Source organism: Fusarium mangiferae (genome assembly GCF_900044065.1).
Source record: "Fusarium mangiferae strain MRC7560 genome assembly, contig: FMAN_scaffold002, whole genome shotgun sequence".
NCBI classification, from domain to species: domain Eukaryota; kingdom Fungi; phylum Ascomycota; class Sordariomycetes; order Hypocreales; family Nectriaceae; genus Fusarium; species Fusarium mangiferae.
Window position 1 is genome coordinate 2,340,993 of NW_024573922.1, and position 18,736 is coordinate 2,359,728.

Sequence of the window (18,736 nt, forward strand, 5' to 3'; positions counted from 1 at the left end):
GAGTGACAATAGAAACACTCCAGCAAGTTTGGCATTGCTACTGTCCTATCTACAACTAAACTTTCGACATACCTCATCAAGAGAAATGATGTACGCTCTCGATCAAGAGACTCCAGCTCTTTCTTCTGCCAGCCGAATCTCAGTTCCTTTTCTTTCATATTATACACGCACCAAGAATGTTCTTTCTGCAAAAACACAGTCCTCGCTCGCTCATTTCTATCTCATCCCTTGCAAACGCAAAGGCTATTTAAGAAATCCCTAGTCTTGAACGCCAATGCCCGTGGTATCAATGTTATTTTACAAGCAAAGCCGGTTGCTATGCCTCACCATAAGTAGCAAAACTGAAGGGGATTAGTTGGCAGATCATTAATGGTAACATTGACACAAAACTTACTCGGAAGCAAAGTCTGTCGACCCATTATGAGCCGCCAGGGCCAAGACAGCTTCATCATCCATATCGTTATCCTTAGGGGGTTCAGGCGAACTTAACCGTGGCCGCTTAGCGGCCGGCTCATCATTCTCGATATCCGCTTCGCCGTCAGCATCGGCGTCGCCATCAGCATCGATATCCTCGTTGGGATGTTGCAGTGGCTCCGAGGTCAAAGCAGCATGAGAGTCCGCGTCGTTCTGTCCAACTGGTGCATGTTGAGATGCAGCACTTGCATCGGTTGCTTCACGAGCCTCCCGAGGTGCTTCCTGGGAAACATCCTGGGATTGGTATTCAGTTGAGTTTTCCTGCTCTGGCTGAGGCTGTGCAGTTGGCTGTGAAACCTGTTCGGGTTCGTCTTGTTGATCTGGTTGAGGTTGAAACTCTGACTGGAGCTGTTGGTCAAGGGGAGGTTGCTGTTCGGGCTGAGGCTGTTGGCCAGGTTGACCGGATTGTGCATGCTGAAGGGGATGAAGATGGGCAGGCGCCTGAGGAGTGTCAGGGGCACGGGGGGGACTTGGGTAAGTTATCGGACCCTGAACATGAGGTACGTTGCTGGGGGGAGGAGCTTGTTGAGTAGGAATCGCGGGAGAGATGTTGCCAGGCTGTGCAGCAGGATGAGCTGGTAGATGAGCGTCATCTTGATGATTGCCAGGAGGAACACCATAAGATTGGACTGTCTGGGGATGAGGATGGGGGTAAGGAGGTACGGGGTTGGACCCAGGAACGATACCAACTGGCATAGGCTGATCGGTAGGGATTTCTCCAGCTCCTGGAACAGGAACAGGAGGCTGTTTCCTAGGCCGACCTCTTCCAGGGCCGGGACGACGGGTGATCGGATTCATTGTCGGATCATTCCTACGTACAATGTCGCCGTTAGGTCCCGCTGTCTCTGCCTTATTCTGAGCTCTGCGAAGCCCCTGAAAATGTTGACTAGATACATATTAGTGCTGTGTTATCTGAGAAGTTGAACAGAGTTTATAAAGCAGGGTTATTTGTATATATGAGGTGAGTTAAGTATGTGTTGTGTGATCATAAGTGGATGTAAACGGGTGATTCAGGTATAAGCCAACTTGACGCGTAACAACCACCAGCACGAATTATACATGGTGATAAGCAAATGACGATAACGTTGTGAAGAATGGCAAAGCAAATGCGTATAGATAGGCAGGCAAGTATGACAGTAATAAAGCCAAATACTGACCGGCAGCCTTCATTGGTGAAGCCATAGCCCAGACTTCTCATATGGTTACCAATGGTGGTCCATTCTGAGCCGCTTATGACGCCAATGTTTTTGACGGAGAGAATAGTAAAGAACAAGTCTTTGTCAGCTCTGTCATTCCAATTTTTACTGTTCATGCTGAATTCAACGAAGGTAGAGCAATTGTCGACGTGACAAAGAGTGATGGGTTACAAGGCGGCAACGCGACTGTAGATGGTTAGACGCTGTTAAGGCAACGGCTGGATCAATGGGAAAATTGATAGTGTAGGTAGAAATTGCTAAGGGAAGGGGAGCCCGCTGAGGCGCGAGGTTTGGGGGGGGGGGGGATAATGATGGTCCAAGCTTCCCGTCTTCTTGGCATACATCGCCCGGGGGAGAGAACAAAAGGGCACTTCGGGATCCGGATGAATATTGTTTCCGAGTCGAGACCCTCCCTTATCATTCGAGATTCATTGGATGATGAACTCGAGAGCTTTTGCTTTTCCTAGATGTTCTGTCTACTAGGTAGGTAGGTAGGTAGGCATCTATGAATGTTTGCTTTTTCGACTGCTCGCCTAGATTCGTACAATGCCGAGTCCAACGTTGTCTGGCAATAATTCTTTCTCTTGGCAGACAGCATCATGACTTGTACCTATGTCGTTGCAATGTACCTCAGTTCCAGACGAACTCAACGTGTTAAACTGAATCAGCTTTTGAGATTGACAACGACAAGCAAAACATGTATGCATATCAAAGGTTATTCTGTGGTTGGCGATGGCAAAGCAAAGAGAGATAAGAAAACTGACATAGTAGGATCTCTATCTGTACGTAGCCTAATAATAAAAGAAAGACCAGCAAATCACATTGACAACCCCAGTGATGCCAACGTAAACAAACGGTTACCGAAAGAGGATTAGTCCAACTCAACGTTAGATCATCTGGCTGCTATGTATCCGTAACGGAGCGGCAGAGGGGAGGGGACCCGCCAATCTGCGCCACGAAGTGAAGCAAGGGATTTCAGGGGGGAACAAGAAAAGATGACTTGAAGTGGAGACGGGCTACGAGGTTCCCTCACGTGCTTTCGTTCCCATTTCCTGTCCTGATGAGTCTGAGCAAGATCCCACCAACTGCGCGCCCGTCGCGTCTCCCACCCACTTCATCTCATGCCCTCCATAACGACCAGACATTGACTCGAGGGCTCTACACGACCATGAAAGCTTTCATAATTGTCAAATACGATTGTTTCAGCTGTGTTTTATATGCTCGAGAATTTTTCCGACTCCCAAAGCTCTCGCGGTTGGTGAATTGCTGCTTTTCATCGTCGTCGTGACGGATTGCGACCATCAACTTTTTTCTAGGCTACACCCCTCAGCTGAGCGTCAAGAGGCAAACAGGCAAAGCAAACCTCGGCGGATCGGCTGCATGCTGCAATTTCTTTCATTCTTGAGCCTCGAGACCCCGATCCTTGCTCTTTCTGATGTCTCTCGTCTCATCACAAGTATGTAAAGTGCCTACCTACCTAGGTGGTAGTCAGTCTGCTCAAACTTGCATCCAGTTTGAGCTTGCTGCACACCACCATAAGCTTGAGCTCAAGCTCAATTCATTCCCCCAACCAATTGAACATTTGCCTGTCAAATACCACGAGGCCATCTGAACAGAATATCTATCGCCATGGATCGCCAAGTCGCCCAACCTGGTCCTCTGCGGTTTTCCCCCTGCGTTGTTGCATGCTGTATGCCCAATGTGCTATTAACTATTCGTCGGTGACCCGCGCAATGAGTCACACTTTGTGGTTTCACCCATTCCTAGGCTTGCAATCCCTGCTCGGGTACGCTTTAGCTTGTCTCGATGTGTCTATTTAGAAAACTTGTCTCTTGTCAATTGCCGCGGGCTGGCTACTAACCTTCAGCTTACGAGAATTAAAAGAGTGAAGAGAGAGGGGAAGATCAGCTAGACCGGTTTTGAGCAAAACCACTTAAACTTTAACATTCCAGTCTCAAATGAACTCAAGCTGAGAGTGAGCATGCCATTGTCTCAATTGATCAATCTTGTATTCTTTTCTCCTTTTGAGATCTCATCTGGAAGTAATTCTTCCATAGGACCTGCGGCACCGTGAGCTGTAGTGGTTGCAGCACACCCTGCCCTGGCGACAGGGGCCATGGTGCGCTGGGGCCCGGCGGTCTTAGACTCAAATTTAGTGGGTTTAGCGGGGGGTCATCAACCACTTTACGCGGTGTTCGCGCAGGCCGCGCCCCAATTTCCATCAACGGGAGGGATCGCCTGGACCCGACAGGAGGAACAGGCAACTACCTATGGAGCATCGTCTGCATCATGGATCGTAGCATTCTCAGACATTTTCTCTCAATGGCTTGCGCAGCGCATTACGGCACATTGCACGATCCATGCTGTGCCTGTACGGGGATGCTCGGTCCCCCCTGTATCTGCCTGGTTCTAGTCCCCCACAGAGACGGGACAGGAGGTGTGTAGGTGTATGTATATGGATGTAAGTTGGTGTGTGTGGCATCACAATTAGGTTGGATTGGATCTTAGCAGCCCAGACGACTCATAAGTACTGTAGTTGGGCACTACCTACCTACCTACCTACATATAACACGGATCCCTTCCTGTTTTCCTTCTTTCCATCTCTTCCCTCCTCCGCTTGCCTCTCTGTGCCTCTTTGTGCCCTCGTGCCACATCACCTTTGCATCTTGCCATTCACATTCTTCATCAACACTCCAAACTTTGTGCTCAAAAGGCAATCCATACGCTACAAGCATTCATAAAAGACTCTTCGCTCAGCTGACCCTCCTCTTCAACGAGACCACTATCTTGGCCTGTTCTATTCTCGCCTCGTCCGCCTCGTTGGCCAGAAAACCCTCAACGTCTGCCACATCGTTTATCACTCACTCATCAATAACCCTTTTCGTCCACTCGATCTGTATCTGAGTGCGCCTCAGCCTTGCCGATTCCCTCTTATCGAATTCACGACATTAGGTTTCACGATTACAGTGACCCCATCGAATCAAGTCTTGATCTGAAAACGCACAGCCTCGTTTTCGGTCAATATACTCATCCCGAAAAGCTAATTCACGCTCACCTAAGGCATCCATCAGCCAAAGCTGCCTAAAGTTTCCACTTCATGTTCTAATCTATATATACTTCCTTCCACTTCTCCTCATTCTGCCTCCTCGACCGCCTTATCTCCGCCGCCACACGCCACATCCTCTCCTCCTCTCCCCTTGACACAAATCAAGTCTATCCACGATGGCTCCCAATAGCGAGAACGCCATGGCCCGGTTTCTTCTGGCCATCTTGAATCAGAAGAACCTCAAAGACGTGAGTTTATCCTACTTTGAAAGTTGCTCTGCTTCCCCTCCTAACGGCGGCAACCCCAGATCGACTGGAACCAAGTCGCCCAAGATCCTGTTCTCATCGAACCCATCACAAATGGACATGCTGCGAGGATGCGCTTTGCTCGTTTCAAGACCACCGTCCTTGGCACTCAACCACAGAAGAGAACTCGTCCTGCCGACCCCACAGACAAGTCTCGTGTGACCAAGGCAAGGAAGACACAACAACCCAAGAAGAACAGCATCGGCAATTCTGAGTCAGGTTCGAGCGTCTCATCGTATGCTCAGGTTCGCCAGAGCCCTATCATCAAGCAAGAACACAACCAACATGCATACATGGCACAGTTCTCTCCCGCATCTACGTCCTCCCCTTTTCTCAACGACAACTTGGACGACTTTGGTTGCAGTTCTCGATTCCTCACCCCTTGCAGTGATGACATGCAACAAGGCCTCTCCATAAACCCTGCTTCACTCGAAGACACCAGACAGCGGAATGGATTTGGTCCTTCGATGGATTGTCCCCCTGACTTCATGGCCCAACCAGCGATGCATGACTTCATGACCATTGGGCAGTCCCATTTTCATACGTTTGACGCCACCTGCAATGAGACATCTTACAACTCGGCTCTCGGCGATGCACAGAGCCCAGCTGCCCTTGATCTCAATGGCGCTCCTCCCATGCCAGATTGCGGCTCTGAATGGCCTGACCATTTCAACGACACTTCTTTTTAATACCCACACGGAAAGCATGGAAATCCCCACGGATAGAGGGTCGCTTGTGTACAAAATGGTGATTTGCTAGACTGCGTTTGATTTATGAATTAATGACAATTGCTTCTTCGATATGGTTACTTTTCCTATGTCCTTCTGTCAGGGTTCTGCTTTACACAATTTCCAACTTTGATCCAGCAGAGACGTTTATCACAAGTCTCTATCAGGATCAACATCAATTTAAGGATGAAAAGAATGCCAGTTACTGGAAGCCTGCTTTACTGAAACTTATGTGTTGCTCTGGAAGTTGTACACTAGCATTTTTACTCACAGTCTAACTGAGAGAATCATTTATCGATTCCTACACAGCATGTGCCCACACTCATATTGTATTGACCGTACCAGCTACATACAAGTGTGATATTGCAGTTCTGATTTGGCAGAAGCTGGTTCATCTGACTAACACTTGGCAGTGGCATAGCTCCCCAAAAGCAGTGCCAAACATAGACAAACCTCACTAACAGCACAACCACAGTGATAAGAGAACCATAGGTAGGCTTCAGTCTTAGGAGCAAGTTCCCGCCATCATAATGCGCTGCAGTCATTTGGTGTACCTGCTAGCTCTTTCAACTTATCCCTTATAGCGCAACACTGATAGCATATTTACTGAAGCTCCTAAACTTCTCTAAATTTCTGATTTCTTCTTCCCCAAGATCTAGGCATAAATTCGCGTCACTCCTCCGCGCACAGATTCATCTCCTCCACACCAGCCTTGCTTTGTACTTTACCCATTTTATTAACACCAAACAACCAAACACACCCCCTTTCACTTTCAACACAACGGTATGGAATACCTGACACTTACCTGAGGTACCAACAGTTATCAGACTAATGCTTTTCACAGCACGACGCTACCATGGCCGACAACAATAAGAAAGAGCCCACTGCCGCCGAAGCTATGCTTTTCTTCAGCATTGTCAAGCACACTCGAAACAAGGCTGATGTTGACTGGAACGCTGTCGCCTCTGAGGCTGGATTCAAGAATGCCGATGTCGCCAAGGTGAGTTGCCATCCTCCTCCTTTACCCATGCCGCCGCATTCATCCCATGATCAAACCTGTCATCTGTTTTCGTATACTGACTCAAGAATCACAGGTTCGCTTCGGCCAGGTTAAGCGTAAGCTCGGAATCTCTACTGAGACTACTGCTCCCAGCCGCGGTCCTGTGACTCCCAAGAAGACCGCTGGCGCTCGAGTCGCCAAGACTCCCCGTAGCGGCAAGGACAAATCAAAGGTCAAGAAAGAGGCTGAGGCTGTCCTCCTGCACGATGAAGATGAGGACGAGCTGGTCAAGGCCGGAATCAAGGCTGAGGACCGTGAGATGGAAAAGACTCCAGAGAAAGAGGACCTCGGGGACGATGACATCGACCCCGCCAACTTTCCCTTCTTCCAACAGTAATTCCACAACTGGGAGAATGTTTCGGGCTTTTCAGATCCATACTACGATCTGTTATGGTTGCTTATAGTCAGAGTTGGGGAATTCAGAGTGGATATACGATCTGAGGTCTTAGCTATGGCAACATCATACCGCAAAGCCAAGTATCACGACAACAGAATGGAGTCGAAATTCTAGCACATCCAAAATTAGTTGCAAGCATTAGTGACTCGCCTTAAATAATTTGTAGTGATATATCCTCACAACCCGACTGGCAGTTGATGAGTGTCAGGCTGGAGGTCCTGAGTTCAAATGAAGATATCATACGGGGTTGAAGATGAATCTGCTGGCTGTAATGCATAGATACACTCAATTGGATCCAGAATTATCCATTCTCTTTTGTGCGTACCTACCTAGGTAGTGTGCGAGATTTGGAACTTCGGCCCTTCTCACTGCCTGTTCTCGTTGCATGTGCCCTGGCACTGCAAGCTATTGTCTCATTCACTTCACCGACCCAACTCGCCAAAATCCACCCTATTGTCCTAACTATTGCACATATAGGCTTGCCAAAGCCCTGGGACCTTCACTGTAGTCAACCAATATTTAAACCCACGGTCCCACCCTCTGCCTCTTGACCTTTCCTCCTCCACCACACTCTCTGCCAACACGCAGCAAGCAACTTTGATTGCTTGACAAGCTTGACACTTTCCACAAACAACATCTTTCAAACATTCAACAAGTATGCCACTTTTCTAATTATTTTATCCTCATGATCATCTCTAACCTCACCACAGATCAATCATCATGCCTCCCAAGAAGAGTGCCGACCAGGATGGCTCCCCCATCGGCCTCACTGATGGTGAGCTCCGATTCATCAAGGCGATCTTCGACAATATGACGCAAAAGCCTGACGCCGATTGGGATGCTGTTGCCAACACTGTCAGCCTGAAGGATGCCAAGTGCGCCAAAGAGCGCTTCCGTCAGATGTCCGTCCGTCATGGCTGGCGTAGCGATGGCGCTGGAGCTGGTCCCAGTCCCCGCAAGTCCTCTGCCTCGACCTCTAGCCCGAGAAAGTCTCCTGCTGCTGTGAGAAAGCCCAGAAAGACCAACGCTACTCGCAGCCCCTCCAAGAAGTCTGCTAAGAAGGTCAATGAGGATGACGAGGAAATCAAGGAGGAAGCTCAGTCGGAGGAGAAGAAGGAGATCAAAGCTGAGGCTGAGGACGATGACACCAACTAATGGGTAAAGCTATGGGAGCAAGGACATCGTATTGTCGACTATGCTTGGAAGATTCATGAGAACCTCATAACACGTCTAGGGGTAATACTGAAAGGATCTGGCTAGTCAATATCTGGAGGCACTACTGAGATGAAATTGAGACATTGAGACACCATTAATCAATATCGGGCTACAACGTGATTTCGGGCTTTGATCAGAATCTGCAGTAAAATCTCATCCGCTCTTCTTGGCCGGGCGGGAGAGTGGGAGAGTGGACGAGAGGTGGAGTGGCACTGCAACATCATAAGCTGGGATGGAATATTCTCAGACCATAATTTGCATGGCAGCGCGAACTAGAATTCTGGGTAATTTTCATCTATATCTTGTGGGCAATATTATCGCTGGCCTGGGCTTGTTCTCCACGAGTTACCACATTGGCCTACCCCTGAATATTGCTATTTTTTACGATTTATCTATCGTTTCTATATTCATAGACCAAGCTCCTCAAGGAAGCCTCAGTATACTTACCATGCCAAATAAAGTCCGTAGCAATGCCCATATGCAGTATTGATCCTTGAATGGTATTCAAGCCAGGGAATCAACCTGGCAGCTGGCAACACTGTCAAGTGGGCACAGCTCCGGCATAGACGAGCTTCAGTTGTTCATAACTGAGTTCCATATATTAATTGTCTGTTCCACAGGGCTTAGTTGCCCGGCTAATGCACAAACAGTATTCCTTGTGCTGTTTGGTTGGTGCCACTTCGTCTGATGTTGATATTTGCCCCAAATAAGCGTTGCCTGCTGCCACATCCGCCCTCTAGTCCCTCTCTGCTTTTCTCCCTGCTCTATTTACTCCAGGCAAACATAGACTCATCTTGTATCGTCTCCCCCGAATAATTTCTTTCAATCTCTCACCATCTGAGTTTTGTGCCTTTGATCATCCCACCTCAACCGCACCACATCACTAGACGACCACATCAGTCTCAAACACTGTAAGTCTACAAACCCTTGACCTGTTCTTCTCCTTGACCCTTTGAATTGGATTCATACCGGCCTCATCGCTCACTCTCATAGCCCAGACAACCGCCACGATGTCCAAGCAAGAGCCTGCGGATCAGGTCAAGTTCCTTGTGTCCTGCATCGGACATACCAGCAACGGTCGAGTAAGTCCAGATCCATCTTTTGTTTCATGTTGCTCTGCTAACAAACCAAGCCCGACTTCCAGGCTGTTGCTGAGGAGCTCAGCATCGTTTCCAAGGCCGCTGCGTAAGTCACCCTTCCCTTTCCCCCATCATCAACACTAACCCACGACGCAACAGTCAGAAGCGATACGAGCGAATGCTCAAGGCCCACGGCATCAGCCGTCCTGGTGCTCTCGCCAACGGCAATGGGGCCGACTCTGCCCCCTCAACTCCCAAGCGCAAGGCCAAGGCCGAGGGCGCCGGAAGTGCCAAGAAGCGAGCCACTCCTCGCAAGGCCAAGAAGGAGGAGTCTGAAGATGATGAAGACGTGAAGCCCAAGACCCCTACCAGCAAGAGCAAGGTCAAGAAAGAAGAGGAGAAGGAATCGGCTGATTCTACTGGCTCGCTCTCTGGTATGCGTCCTCGATGTTTCGGTCACGATAGTTTACTAACCTCGACGATAGATGCGCCCGCTTCCGATGGTTCCTAAGCCCAGATCCAACGACCCAGTGCATGGTGATAGGAACATTTGGAACAGTAGCATCAGCCTGGGTTTTGTCTTGCCAATCTCATGGACAGCTAGATATCTGATTAGGATGTGACAGCGTATGCGCAAAGTTGGGGTATCAGGATCATGGATCGAGGATAGCCTCAAGAGATGCAAGTAACAACTAAAGAAACGAATCTGTGCTTTCAAATTCACATGACCACACTCTATTATACACACTCGTATACTCGCCTCTCAGCAGTGACTTGAGCTTGCAATGCCTTTTGGTATCAAGGGTGGATGAGCACCCGTCCCATCCACATCTGTTTCTAGCCTCGACTGCCAAATCGTAAGCATGATATCGGGTACTCACCGGAAATAACATTCAATTGAGCATTACATTCAATTAAACTCCTTGTATCCTTAAAGCCACTAACAGAGCCCGATTTTACATTTCCCGCTGTCTGCCAGGCACTGCCAGTGATGGCTTCAAGCCCCACTCCATAAATGCACCTCCTATTGTCACACTTGAGCGTCAATTGAACAATAGTAATTCTGCCAGAATTTCCTATTGTAGTTGGGACCGTCAATTAATCAATGGGGACATGCATGGTCTACTCTACGCCCATGGGGGGGATCATGTCTCTTCTCTTCCCTCTCCCACATTCACCATTACTTCGCACTCTTCCTCCAACACTCATTCTCTCTGCAACAGCGAACTCCATCGCAGGCTTCGTTCCTTTCTGATTCTTCTTGAAAGACTCAAGACAAATTGAGCGTTGATTCTCTTTCTGTAAGTAAAGTGCTCTTCTTCTGCTACCTCAAGCTCATTCTCTCAAGGCACATTCACCTCAACCTTTGCTTATACCAAAGCACACAACACTTCTGCTTCATCTTCTGAGCTTCGCTACTTGCTGTTCGACAAATCTTCATCATGTTGGGTCCTACTCCAGCCCGTAATCCGCTCTCTTTCACTTTTGAGGACGGCGATTCCGAGTTTGATGCTGAGACGACAATGCCTGATTATGAGCCCATGTCTCCCGTTGTCGCCAATCTTGAGAAGATGGTTGCCAATCGCAAGACCGCTCCCAGTGAGAGCTACACCACAACTGAGACTATTGGCTCCGTCGGGCGTGGCATCTCCACCAAGCGTAGCATCTCAAGCATGGACAGCACCCCCCCCCGAGTCGCCCATTGAGGCTTTCCTCTCCCGGCCCGAGACTCCCAACTACCCTTACAACAGCTGGAACTCTACCTCTGCGTTTACCATGCGTAATGGCCAGGTCTATAGCTTTGGTCAGCTTCAAATGATGTCCCTCGAAGTTGCTGAAGCCAGACGCAACGGAGAATTCCCCCCTACCAACGAGCCCACTCTCGATGCCAATGCTGTTGCCGAAGACTTCAACTCGCTCACCTATCTTCGACGCCTTCGTGGCAACCTCCTTGCTCCTGCTCCTCAATCGTACACCCACTTCCGCGAGCAGGTTGCACTCGGCATCCAGGTCCGTCAGGCATCTCTCAAGCGTGAGACTGATCAAGAAGTCGCCCGACGTGTTGACCACTACCTTCAAGCTGTGGAAGCTGAGCAGCGCTATTACAACGCTAGCAACAACATACTCCAGCGTCGTGAGGTCGCCAATCCTACTCAACAAGACTTCATCGGACCCCACGATGATATGTGCTCTATGGTGGAGCATACTATCGAGCAGGGCATCTCCGATGCCACTGGACCCCTCCGCATGAACGTTTCTAATCTCAAAAAACAAGGCGAAGTCTTCCAGGAGCAGACTGCCCTTCTACAGCAGCAGAACGACATGTTCCAACGACAGACTGATGGGCTTGTTCAACAGCAGAGCGGTCTCCTGCGACAGCAAACCGATGTCTTCCGGCACCAGACCGATGTCTTTCAGCACCAGACTCAGGAGCAAAACAGACTCTTCCAGCTACATGCAGGCCAGCAGAATGACCTCTTCCTGCAGCAGCACAGCATGTTTCTGAATCACAAGGCTAGCCTTCGGGAACAGAGCCGTTTCTTCAAGAAGCAGACCGACACTCTAGAGCAGCAAAACAGAGTCATGAATGCTTCTGTCACCCACTTAAGTAACCTTATTGAGCCTCAGATCTATAACAACCAGGCTACCGCCCAGACCCTCGCTTCTGCCAATCAGCTTTTCGTCGACTTGTCGAAGCAACTCCCTGAGACCATCCGATGCGCTGTAGAGGAAGCTTCCCAGAAACAAGCTCGCGAGCTCATTGAGCAAGCTCTTCAAATCCAGCAGATGGCTATCGCCAACCCGCAGCCTGATGCCAAAACCATCAGCGCTCCGGTTGAAGAGGCCCAGGAAAAGAAGGCCGTCGCTGTTGATTCCGCTAGGGCCGAGCGAAGTGAGCGATCATCCCTCTACCGCATGGTGCGCAAGTTCAAGCGCCAGCGCATCTCTTCGTGAATGACTGGAGGGACGAGCAACAGAGTAGTAGCAGACCTTGCCGTCTTGGGATGGAATACGTTTGATCAGTTTGATGTATGTAGTGACAAGGTCTGATTGACACTTGCTTTGCTCATTGAGTTTACTGTACTCAGATAGAACTTCGATTACTTTCGCATTTTGATTAGTCTTAATCAAGACTCGGTTGTTTTAAGTTATATGGTATATCTCAACATCACGGTTGTTTCTTGACTTCAACTATTCACTACCCACGGCAGTTTCGATATTCCCAATCTAAAGGTATTGAGTCGTTGCCCTTTGGCGTCTTTGGCTTGGAGTTTCTGTCTGGGTTAGTCAATCCGATATTCCTCGCCATATTGAACGATTGAAAGACATTATAGAGTCAGATGTGACCATCTCTGAATGCTGCATTATCTAGTGCCAGTCATCTCATGAGTATAGGACATCTAATGACACAAATCGTGTAAACACAGTCTCGGCATCTTCACTTGATCTATCCAGCCAGCTTACACCGTTGAGCCCCATGGAAAACGAGCGAACCCCAGATGGGCCATTTGTCATGCAACATCGGGCAGTGGAGTCGTTCACCGTGGAGCAAAAGAGTCTCGGTCTGGAGATCGAAAGCCGCTCGTGATCTGTCAAAAGCCAGTTCTGTATGCCGTCCTCGGTTACGGCGCCGGTAATAGGAGTTCCAGGCCTTCGAATGCCCCATCTTCAGGCCTTCCAGGGCATTTAGCAGCGAGTCTCACAGACGTCGTTGGAAAGGTGTAGAAATCGTTGGCCGGTGGCGCTAGTACGTATCAGGGCTAGCCTCGCAGCTGGGTTTTGCCGAGACCGACACTCCGAGCGACGGGGACGATTCCATTTTTTTGAGAGCTTCTCAGTCGCCATCATATCAACCTTTCGTCTCCCTCACTCTAACCCTCTCCTCCTCTGAACCTGATTCTGACTCGTCCGTCCTACATCCCCAGGTCGAATTCCTCACGAGCGTTTCTCTTTTTTCTCCTTTGCTTGTAATTCTCCCCATATACCCCTTCCTAATTCCACAATCATGCAGCGCGCATTGAGCACCCGGGCTCGGGCTTCCGTCCTCTCCTCAGCGGCTACCAAGTACCGAGCTGGCAGCCTCAGCCAGCAGGTCCGATTTGCTCACAAGGTATGATAATACTACGGCGTCACAAGATTCCAATTGTATGCTAATTCACTGTATAGGAGCTCAAGTTCGGTGTTGAGGGCCGTGCTGCTCTCCTCGCTGGTGTCGATACCCTCGCTAAGGCGGTTGCTACTACCCTCGGTCCTAAGGGCCGAAACGTCCTCATTGAGTCCAGCTTTGGATCTCCCAAGATCACCAAGGGTTCGTAGAAGCCTCATTGACCATTCCCATGCTTTCAACTAACTTATTACAGATGGTGTGACCGTTGCCCGCGCTGTCAGCCTCAAGGACAAGTTCGAGAACCTCGGTGCTAAGCTCCTCCAAGATGTTGCTTCCAAGACCAACGAGGTTGCTGGTGACGGTACCACCACCGCTACCGTTCTCGCCCGTGCCATCTTCTCCGAGACCGTCAAGAACGTCGCCGCTGGCTGCAACCCTATGGACCTCCGCCGCGGCATCCAGGCTGCTGTTGAGGCCGTCGTCGAGTTCCTCCAGAAGAACAAGCGTGATATTACCACCAGCGCTGAGATCGCTCAGGTCGCTACCATCTCCGCCAACGGTGATGTCCACATCGGCCAGATGATTGCCAACGCCATGGAGAAGGTCGGCAAGGAGGGTGTCATCACCTGCAAGGAGGGCAAGACCGTTGCCGACGAGCTCGAAGTCACCGAGGGTATGCGATTCGACCGTGGCTTCGTCTCCCCCTACTTTATCACCGATACCAAGTCCCAGAAGGTCGAGTTTGAGAACCCTCTCATCCTTCTCTCTGAGAAGAAGATCTCTGCTGTTCAGGACATCATCCCTGCTCTTGAGGTCTCTACACAGCAGCGACGACCTCTTGTCATCATTGCTGAGGACATTGAGGGTGAGGCTCTCGCTGTTTGCATTCTGAACAAGCTCCGTGGCCAGCTCCAGGTTGCCGCTGTCAAGGCCCCCGGCTTCGGTGACAACCGCAAGTCCATCCTCGGCGATCTTGCTATCCTCACCGACGGTACTGTCTTCACTGATGAGCTTGATATCAAGCTTGACAAGGCCACCCCTGACATGCTCGGCTCTACCGGTTCTATCACCATCACAAAGGAGGACACCATTGTCCTGAACGGCAGCGGCAGCAAGGACGCCATTGCTCAGCGATGCGAGCAGATCCGTGGCGTCATTGCTGACCCTACCACCTCTGAGTATGAGAAGGAGAAGCTCCAGGAGCGTCTTGCTAAGCTCTCTGGCGGTGTTGCCGTCATCAAGGTTGGTGGCTCCTCCGAGGTTGAGGTCGGCGAGAAGAAGGACCGATTCGTCGATGCCCTGAACGCCACCCGTGCCGCCGTTGAGGAGGGTATCCTGCCCGGTGGTGGTACTGCTCTTATCAAGGCCTCAGCCCACGCCCTGAACGAGGTTCCTACTGCCAACTTCGACCAGCAGCTCGGAGTCAGCATCGTCAAGAACGCCATTACACGCCCTGCCCGAACCATCATCGAGAACGCCGGTCTTGAGAGCTCCGTCGTTGTCGGTAAGCTCACTGACGAGCACGCTGGTGACTTCAACAAGGGTTTCGATAGCTCCAAGGGCGAGTACGTTGACATGATCAACGCCGGTATCCTTGACCCCTTCAAGGTCGTCCGCACTGGTCTCATCGATGCTAGCGGTGTTGCCTCTCTTCTGGGCACCACTGAGGTTGCCATCGTTGATGCCCCCGAGGAGAAGGGAGCTGGTGGTCCTCCTATGGGCGGCATGGGTGGCATGGGAGGAATGGGCGGTATGGGAGGTATGATGTAAAAGACGGAATGATATGACTTTATGTTGTGCTGTATCACTAAAAAAAAAAGCTGGACGGATGAATGGCGCACCATGGTTTGCGTGTTATCTTGGGACGGGTAAAGTGGTCTTGCAAGCTCATCTCCTCTCTATCGGTTGTCGGACCACGACATTTGTCTTCATACCCCTTACGGATTTTCAGGCTAGATTTCGAAAGCCATGTATTATAGCATTGATTGTAGCATTAGCATGAAAAGATATGAGATACTAAAAGTTAAAAAGAGAGGCAAGAATGAAAGACATTGAAACATCTGGTTTCTTATCTTGTATGCGACTTCACGTTCATAGTGCTAGCAACATGCTGATATGTTTACAATGGGATCTCTTGTGTAAGGCAAGCTCCGAGTCGCCGAGACAGGGTAGGGGTTTGTTGCATGAACAGACAAGAGATGACGAGTTACGACAAGGGTGAGTTTGGCGGTCTCAAGAACAGATGCCAACAATAGACGGTTTCGTAACTGAGAGATACTGTTACATACCAACCAACGCAAGACAAGAGTCTGGCGTAAATACAAGCCATGAAATATATCAATACAAGTCATGTTGTATTCAACCAAATCAGTACCTAGGTAATTACCTTACTCACCTGCCTGTACCTAGGTGATGTTCTTCTGACATACACTCTTGTCCAGTCACGTGAAGCTATCCTTACAGGCAACCCCCCCCCCCACCAAGACCAAGAGGAGAAGAGTAGGTACCCAAGAGAGGGGAGACTCGACTCAAGTTTCTCCCGCAACGGCCCCGCCTTTCTATGGGACAATACAAGGCAATTCTCTCTTTCTACCGCCTAAACCGAACTAACCCAAGAGATACAACCCACTCACTCTCACGCCCATTTCCATCGACTTTGTCCTTTTGCTTCGCTTCGCTCTACATCGTGAGACTGTCGATTTTCTCTCCTACACCTCAATCTACTCTGTACGTACGCCGAGAGCCTCTTGCTCTCCTCCACCCTCAACCAGGATTCCATCCTCTTACACCCTGTACTTGAGGTCTATAGCTAACTCAGAGCTCCCCGCCAGCCCGTCCACCCCTCATCCTAAACATCCCGTCTCCTGACGTAGACCGCAATCATGGTAAGCTTCCCTATAAAGCCGCCAAAAATGCCCTGAATCTAATGATAATCCACAGTCTCAATCCGGGTTCGTCTTGCCGCTCTCTTCTTCAGCTATTTGACCCTCGCGCGCCCATTAAATCCTCACTTCCCCGCGGCTGAGCCTCGCTTCGCTGCTCATCTCCCCTCCCCCTCGACCATGATTATGACGCCTAGCGCGGGGCACAAACACGCAATAGCTACCTAGACAGCATTATTTGAGACAACGGCGCTAACGTTGAACTTTGCTTTTTCGAAATACAGTGCCACCGTTTCGCAGGACTGCATAACTGCCTTCAACGACCTGAAGCTTAGCAAGAAGTACAAGTACATCGTCTACAAGCTCTCCGACGACTACAAGGAGATCGTTGTCGAGCACGCCTCCGACAACAGTGACTGGGAGGACTTCCGTGAGAAGCTCGTCAACGCTACCTCCAAGAGCCGAACTGTACGCCTGCCAATCCGACAAACGTAGAATGAGGCCGAATCACCAATTCTAACATCTCTTGTAGGGCGCTGTTGGCAAGGGTCCCCGTTACGCCGTCTACGACTTCGAGTACAGCCTGGCCTCCGGCGACGGTATCCGGTATGCAGTCCTCCCCCGGCCTGCACGTGGCCCAATTCAATACTCCCAAATCGCTGACAATCGGACAGAAACAAGATCACCTTCATTGCCTGGTCTCCCGATGATGCCGGTATTCAGGTACGTAGATACGCGATATTGCTTGGCAATGCGTCTCCTTCGGGCACCCACTAACACCCAACTGCAGCCCAAGATGATCTACGCTTCCTCCAAGGAGGCTCTTAAGCGATCGCTCACTGGCATTGCCACCGAGCTCCAGGCCAACGACACTGATGACATCGAATACGACTCCATCCTCAAGACCGTCAGCAAGGGTCTTGCTGGTTAAGCGCGCTGTCACCGACGATCCAATAGCCGCCCGCGCTCCCATATAGAAGCGGGTGGACATGGAATTTGAACATACCTATGGCTGTTTCAAGAGTTGAGACACCAAAACAAGCAAATGAGTAGGAGTGCATAGTGAAGGGGGTGGAACAAACGCGTGGGGACAATGAAATGTTTCGTTTCCTTCAGGGACGCAAACCAGCGAGTTTGCTTCTGGGGGCGAGACCTGAATTCGCACAATTGCCGACATTGACCATGTATCGTACGTACCACGGGAAATGAAACCGCATGCTGGTATGTGGCAACTATTGGCATTTTATCATCTATCTATTCGAGTGTCTTTGTCATGCTCTCATTGCTTCTAAACGTCGTCGCCCTCTATGGGTTTGCTTGACTCGACTCCCAACTTGATTTGAAAAGCTCAGAGAGACGTTCGGCCTCAGCTTCGTCCTTTAGTCGTTGCATCAAGAATCCTCTCAGGTCACTCCAGAAGGCCTCCGTGTGTAAGGCTTGGGCGCCTACGGGTTGGGCCTCAGGGGTGGCCTCAGGCTCTTCTGGTGGAATAGCAGCGGCGCCTCCAATAACCATTACCGTAAACTCAATAGACATATCCGTCTCGCCTAGTAGATCCTTAAGAATCTTGCTATCAGGGATAGGCTTCTTGTTGTGCAACAACTTAGTCTTAGCGGCCGGTATCCTTGTCTGCTTCTCGATATTGGCCTTGATGTCCAGGATTGAGGTGTTTAGGGGTTGAGAAGTGAGCTTGATGCTCAGGGGAGGGTTACGAAGCGACTTGAGTGACACAGTGATGCTTCGTTCGGAACCGGGAGCGAGATTGTTGGGTTTCCTCATGGCCTTGGGCATGCGGGGGATGATGTACTGGAGCTGGCATTAGCATATGTTCTGGAGGAAGAGTATCAAGTCCGTACAGGTGGCCGAGCAGGATAAGTCTTGGGGTCTTCGACATGGTCGGCAGAGAGTCGGACAGGCCGCGACTCTAGCGACGCCAGAAATGTTTGGGCGAAAGCGGTCTCAGACATGATGATGGCTTCGTTGTGGTAGACTGCTAGGTCGACGGAGGCGAGGTTGAGCGACGATAATGAATGGAGGGGTGAGAAAGTTGGAGGATATTAGAGGTAGTATTTCGAATGTATAGGGCTCTAAAAGTATACTGAAGATGCTATGGGTCTCTAACTCGCAGTAATGGAAACTGTTCAATAGTTAGTAGGTTCTAGCCAGCTTCATCAACTATCGTCATTGAACACACCCAACAGAGCAAGCTCAAGCTGCCCCACCAACGATTACATAAGGCACTTTTC

The 18,736-nt window shown here is 50.0% G+C and overlaps 9 protein-coding genes across 9 annotated transcripts; 7 read left to right on the forward strand and 2 right to left on the reverse strand.

Annotated features, from left to right (window-relative positions):
• Positions 1-390: 390 nt before the first annotated feature.
• Positions 391-1,786, reverse strand: FMAN_05920 (uncharacterized protein; the record flags this gene model as incomplete). Its single annotated transcript, XM_041827363.1, has 2 exons — positions 391-1,360; positions 1,632-1,786. 2 exons carry the CDS (start codon positions 1,784-1,786, stop codon positions 391-393), a joined length of 1,125 nt encoding a protein of 374 aa, XP_041678334.1.
• A 3,106-nt stretch (positions 1,787-4,892) lies between these two features.
• Positions 4,893-5,710, forward strand: FMAN_05919 (uncharacterized protein; the record flags this gene model as incomplete). Its single annotated transcript, XM_041827365.1, has 2 exons — positions 4,893-4,964; positions 5,024-5,710. 2 exons carry the CDS (start codon positions 4,893-4,895, stop codon positions 5,708-5,710), a joined length of 759 nt encoding a protein of 252 aa, XP_041678335.1.
• Positions 5,711-6,605: 895 nt separating this feature from the next.
• On the forward strand, positions 6,606-7,146 carry FMAN_05918 (uncharacterized protein; the record flags this gene model as incomplete). The annotated part of the gene is made up of 2 exons (XM_041827366.1): positions 6,606-6,749; positions 6,844-7,146. The coding sequence occupies 2 exons, from the start codon at positions 6,606-6,608 to the stop codon at positions 7,144-7,146; spliced, it is 447 nt and encodes a 148-aa protein (XP_041678336.1).
• A 780-nt stretch (positions 7,147-7,926) lies between these two features.
• Positions 7,927-8,361, forward strand: FMAN_05917 (uncharacterized protein; the record flags this gene model as incomplete). Its single annotated transcript, XM_041827367.1, has 1 exon — positions 7,927-8,361. One exon carries the CDS (start codon positions 7,927-7,929, stop codon positions 8,359-8,361), a length of 435 nt encoding a protein of 144 aa, XP_041678337.1.
• A 1,070-nt stretch (positions 8,362-9,431) lies between these two features.
• Positions 9,432-10,011, forward strand: FMAN_05916 (uncharacterized protein; the record flags this gene model as incomplete). Its single annotated transcript, XM_041827368.1, has 4 exons — positions 9,432-9,503; positions 9,554-9,606; positions 9,660-9,934; positions 9,986-10,011. The coding sequence occupies 4 exons, from the start codon at positions 9,432-9,434 to the stop codon at positions 10,009-10,011; spliced, it is 426 nt and encodes a 141-aa protein (XP_041678338.1).
• Positions 10,012-10,942: 931 nt separating this feature from the next.
• Positions 10,943-12,455, forward strand: FMAN_05915 (uncharacterized protein; the record flags this gene model as incomplete). The annotated part of the gene is made up of 2 exons (XM_041827369.1): positions 10,943-11,099; positions 11,164-12,455. 2 exons carry the CDS (start codon positions 10,943-10,945, stop codon positions 12,453-12,455), a joined length of 1,449 nt encoding a protein of 482 aa, XP_041678339.1.
• Positions 12,456-13,506: 1,051 nt separating this feature from the next.
• FMAN_05914 (putative heat-shock protein hsp60) lies at positions 13,507-15,378 on the forward strand (the record flags this gene model as incomplete). The annotated part of the gene is made up of 3 exons (XM_041827370.1): positions 13,507-13,611; positions 13,668-13,809; positions 13,862-15,378. The coding sequence occupies 3 exons, from the start codon at positions 13,507-13,509 to the stop codon at positions 15,376-15,378; spliced, it is 1,764 nt and encodes a 587-aa protein (XP_041678340.1).
• A 1,112-nt stretch (positions 15,379-16,490) lies between these two features.
• Positions 16,491-17,421, forward strand: FMAN_05913 (Cofilin; the record flags this gene model as incomplete). Its single annotated transcript, XM_041827371.1, has 6 exons — positions 16,491-16,493; positions 16,549-16,559; positions 16,775-16,958; positions 17,023-17,096; positions 17,165-17,213; positions 17,281-17,421. 6 exons carry the CDS (start codon positions 16,491-16,493, stop codon positions 17,419-17,421), a joined length of 462 nt encoding a protein of 153 aa, XP_041678341.1.
• Positions 17,422-17,795: 374 nt separating this feature from the next.
• Positions 17,796-18,457, reverse strand: FMAN_05912 (uncharacterized protein; the record flags this gene model as incomplete). Its single annotated transcript, XM_041827372.1, has 2 exons — positions 17,796-18,296; positions 18,347-18,457. 2 exons carry the CDS (start codon positions 18,455-18,457, stop codon positions 17,796-17,798), a joined length of 612 nt encoding a protein of 203 aa, XP_041678342.1.
• Between the last annotated feature and the right edge of the window lie 279 nt (positions 18,458-18,736).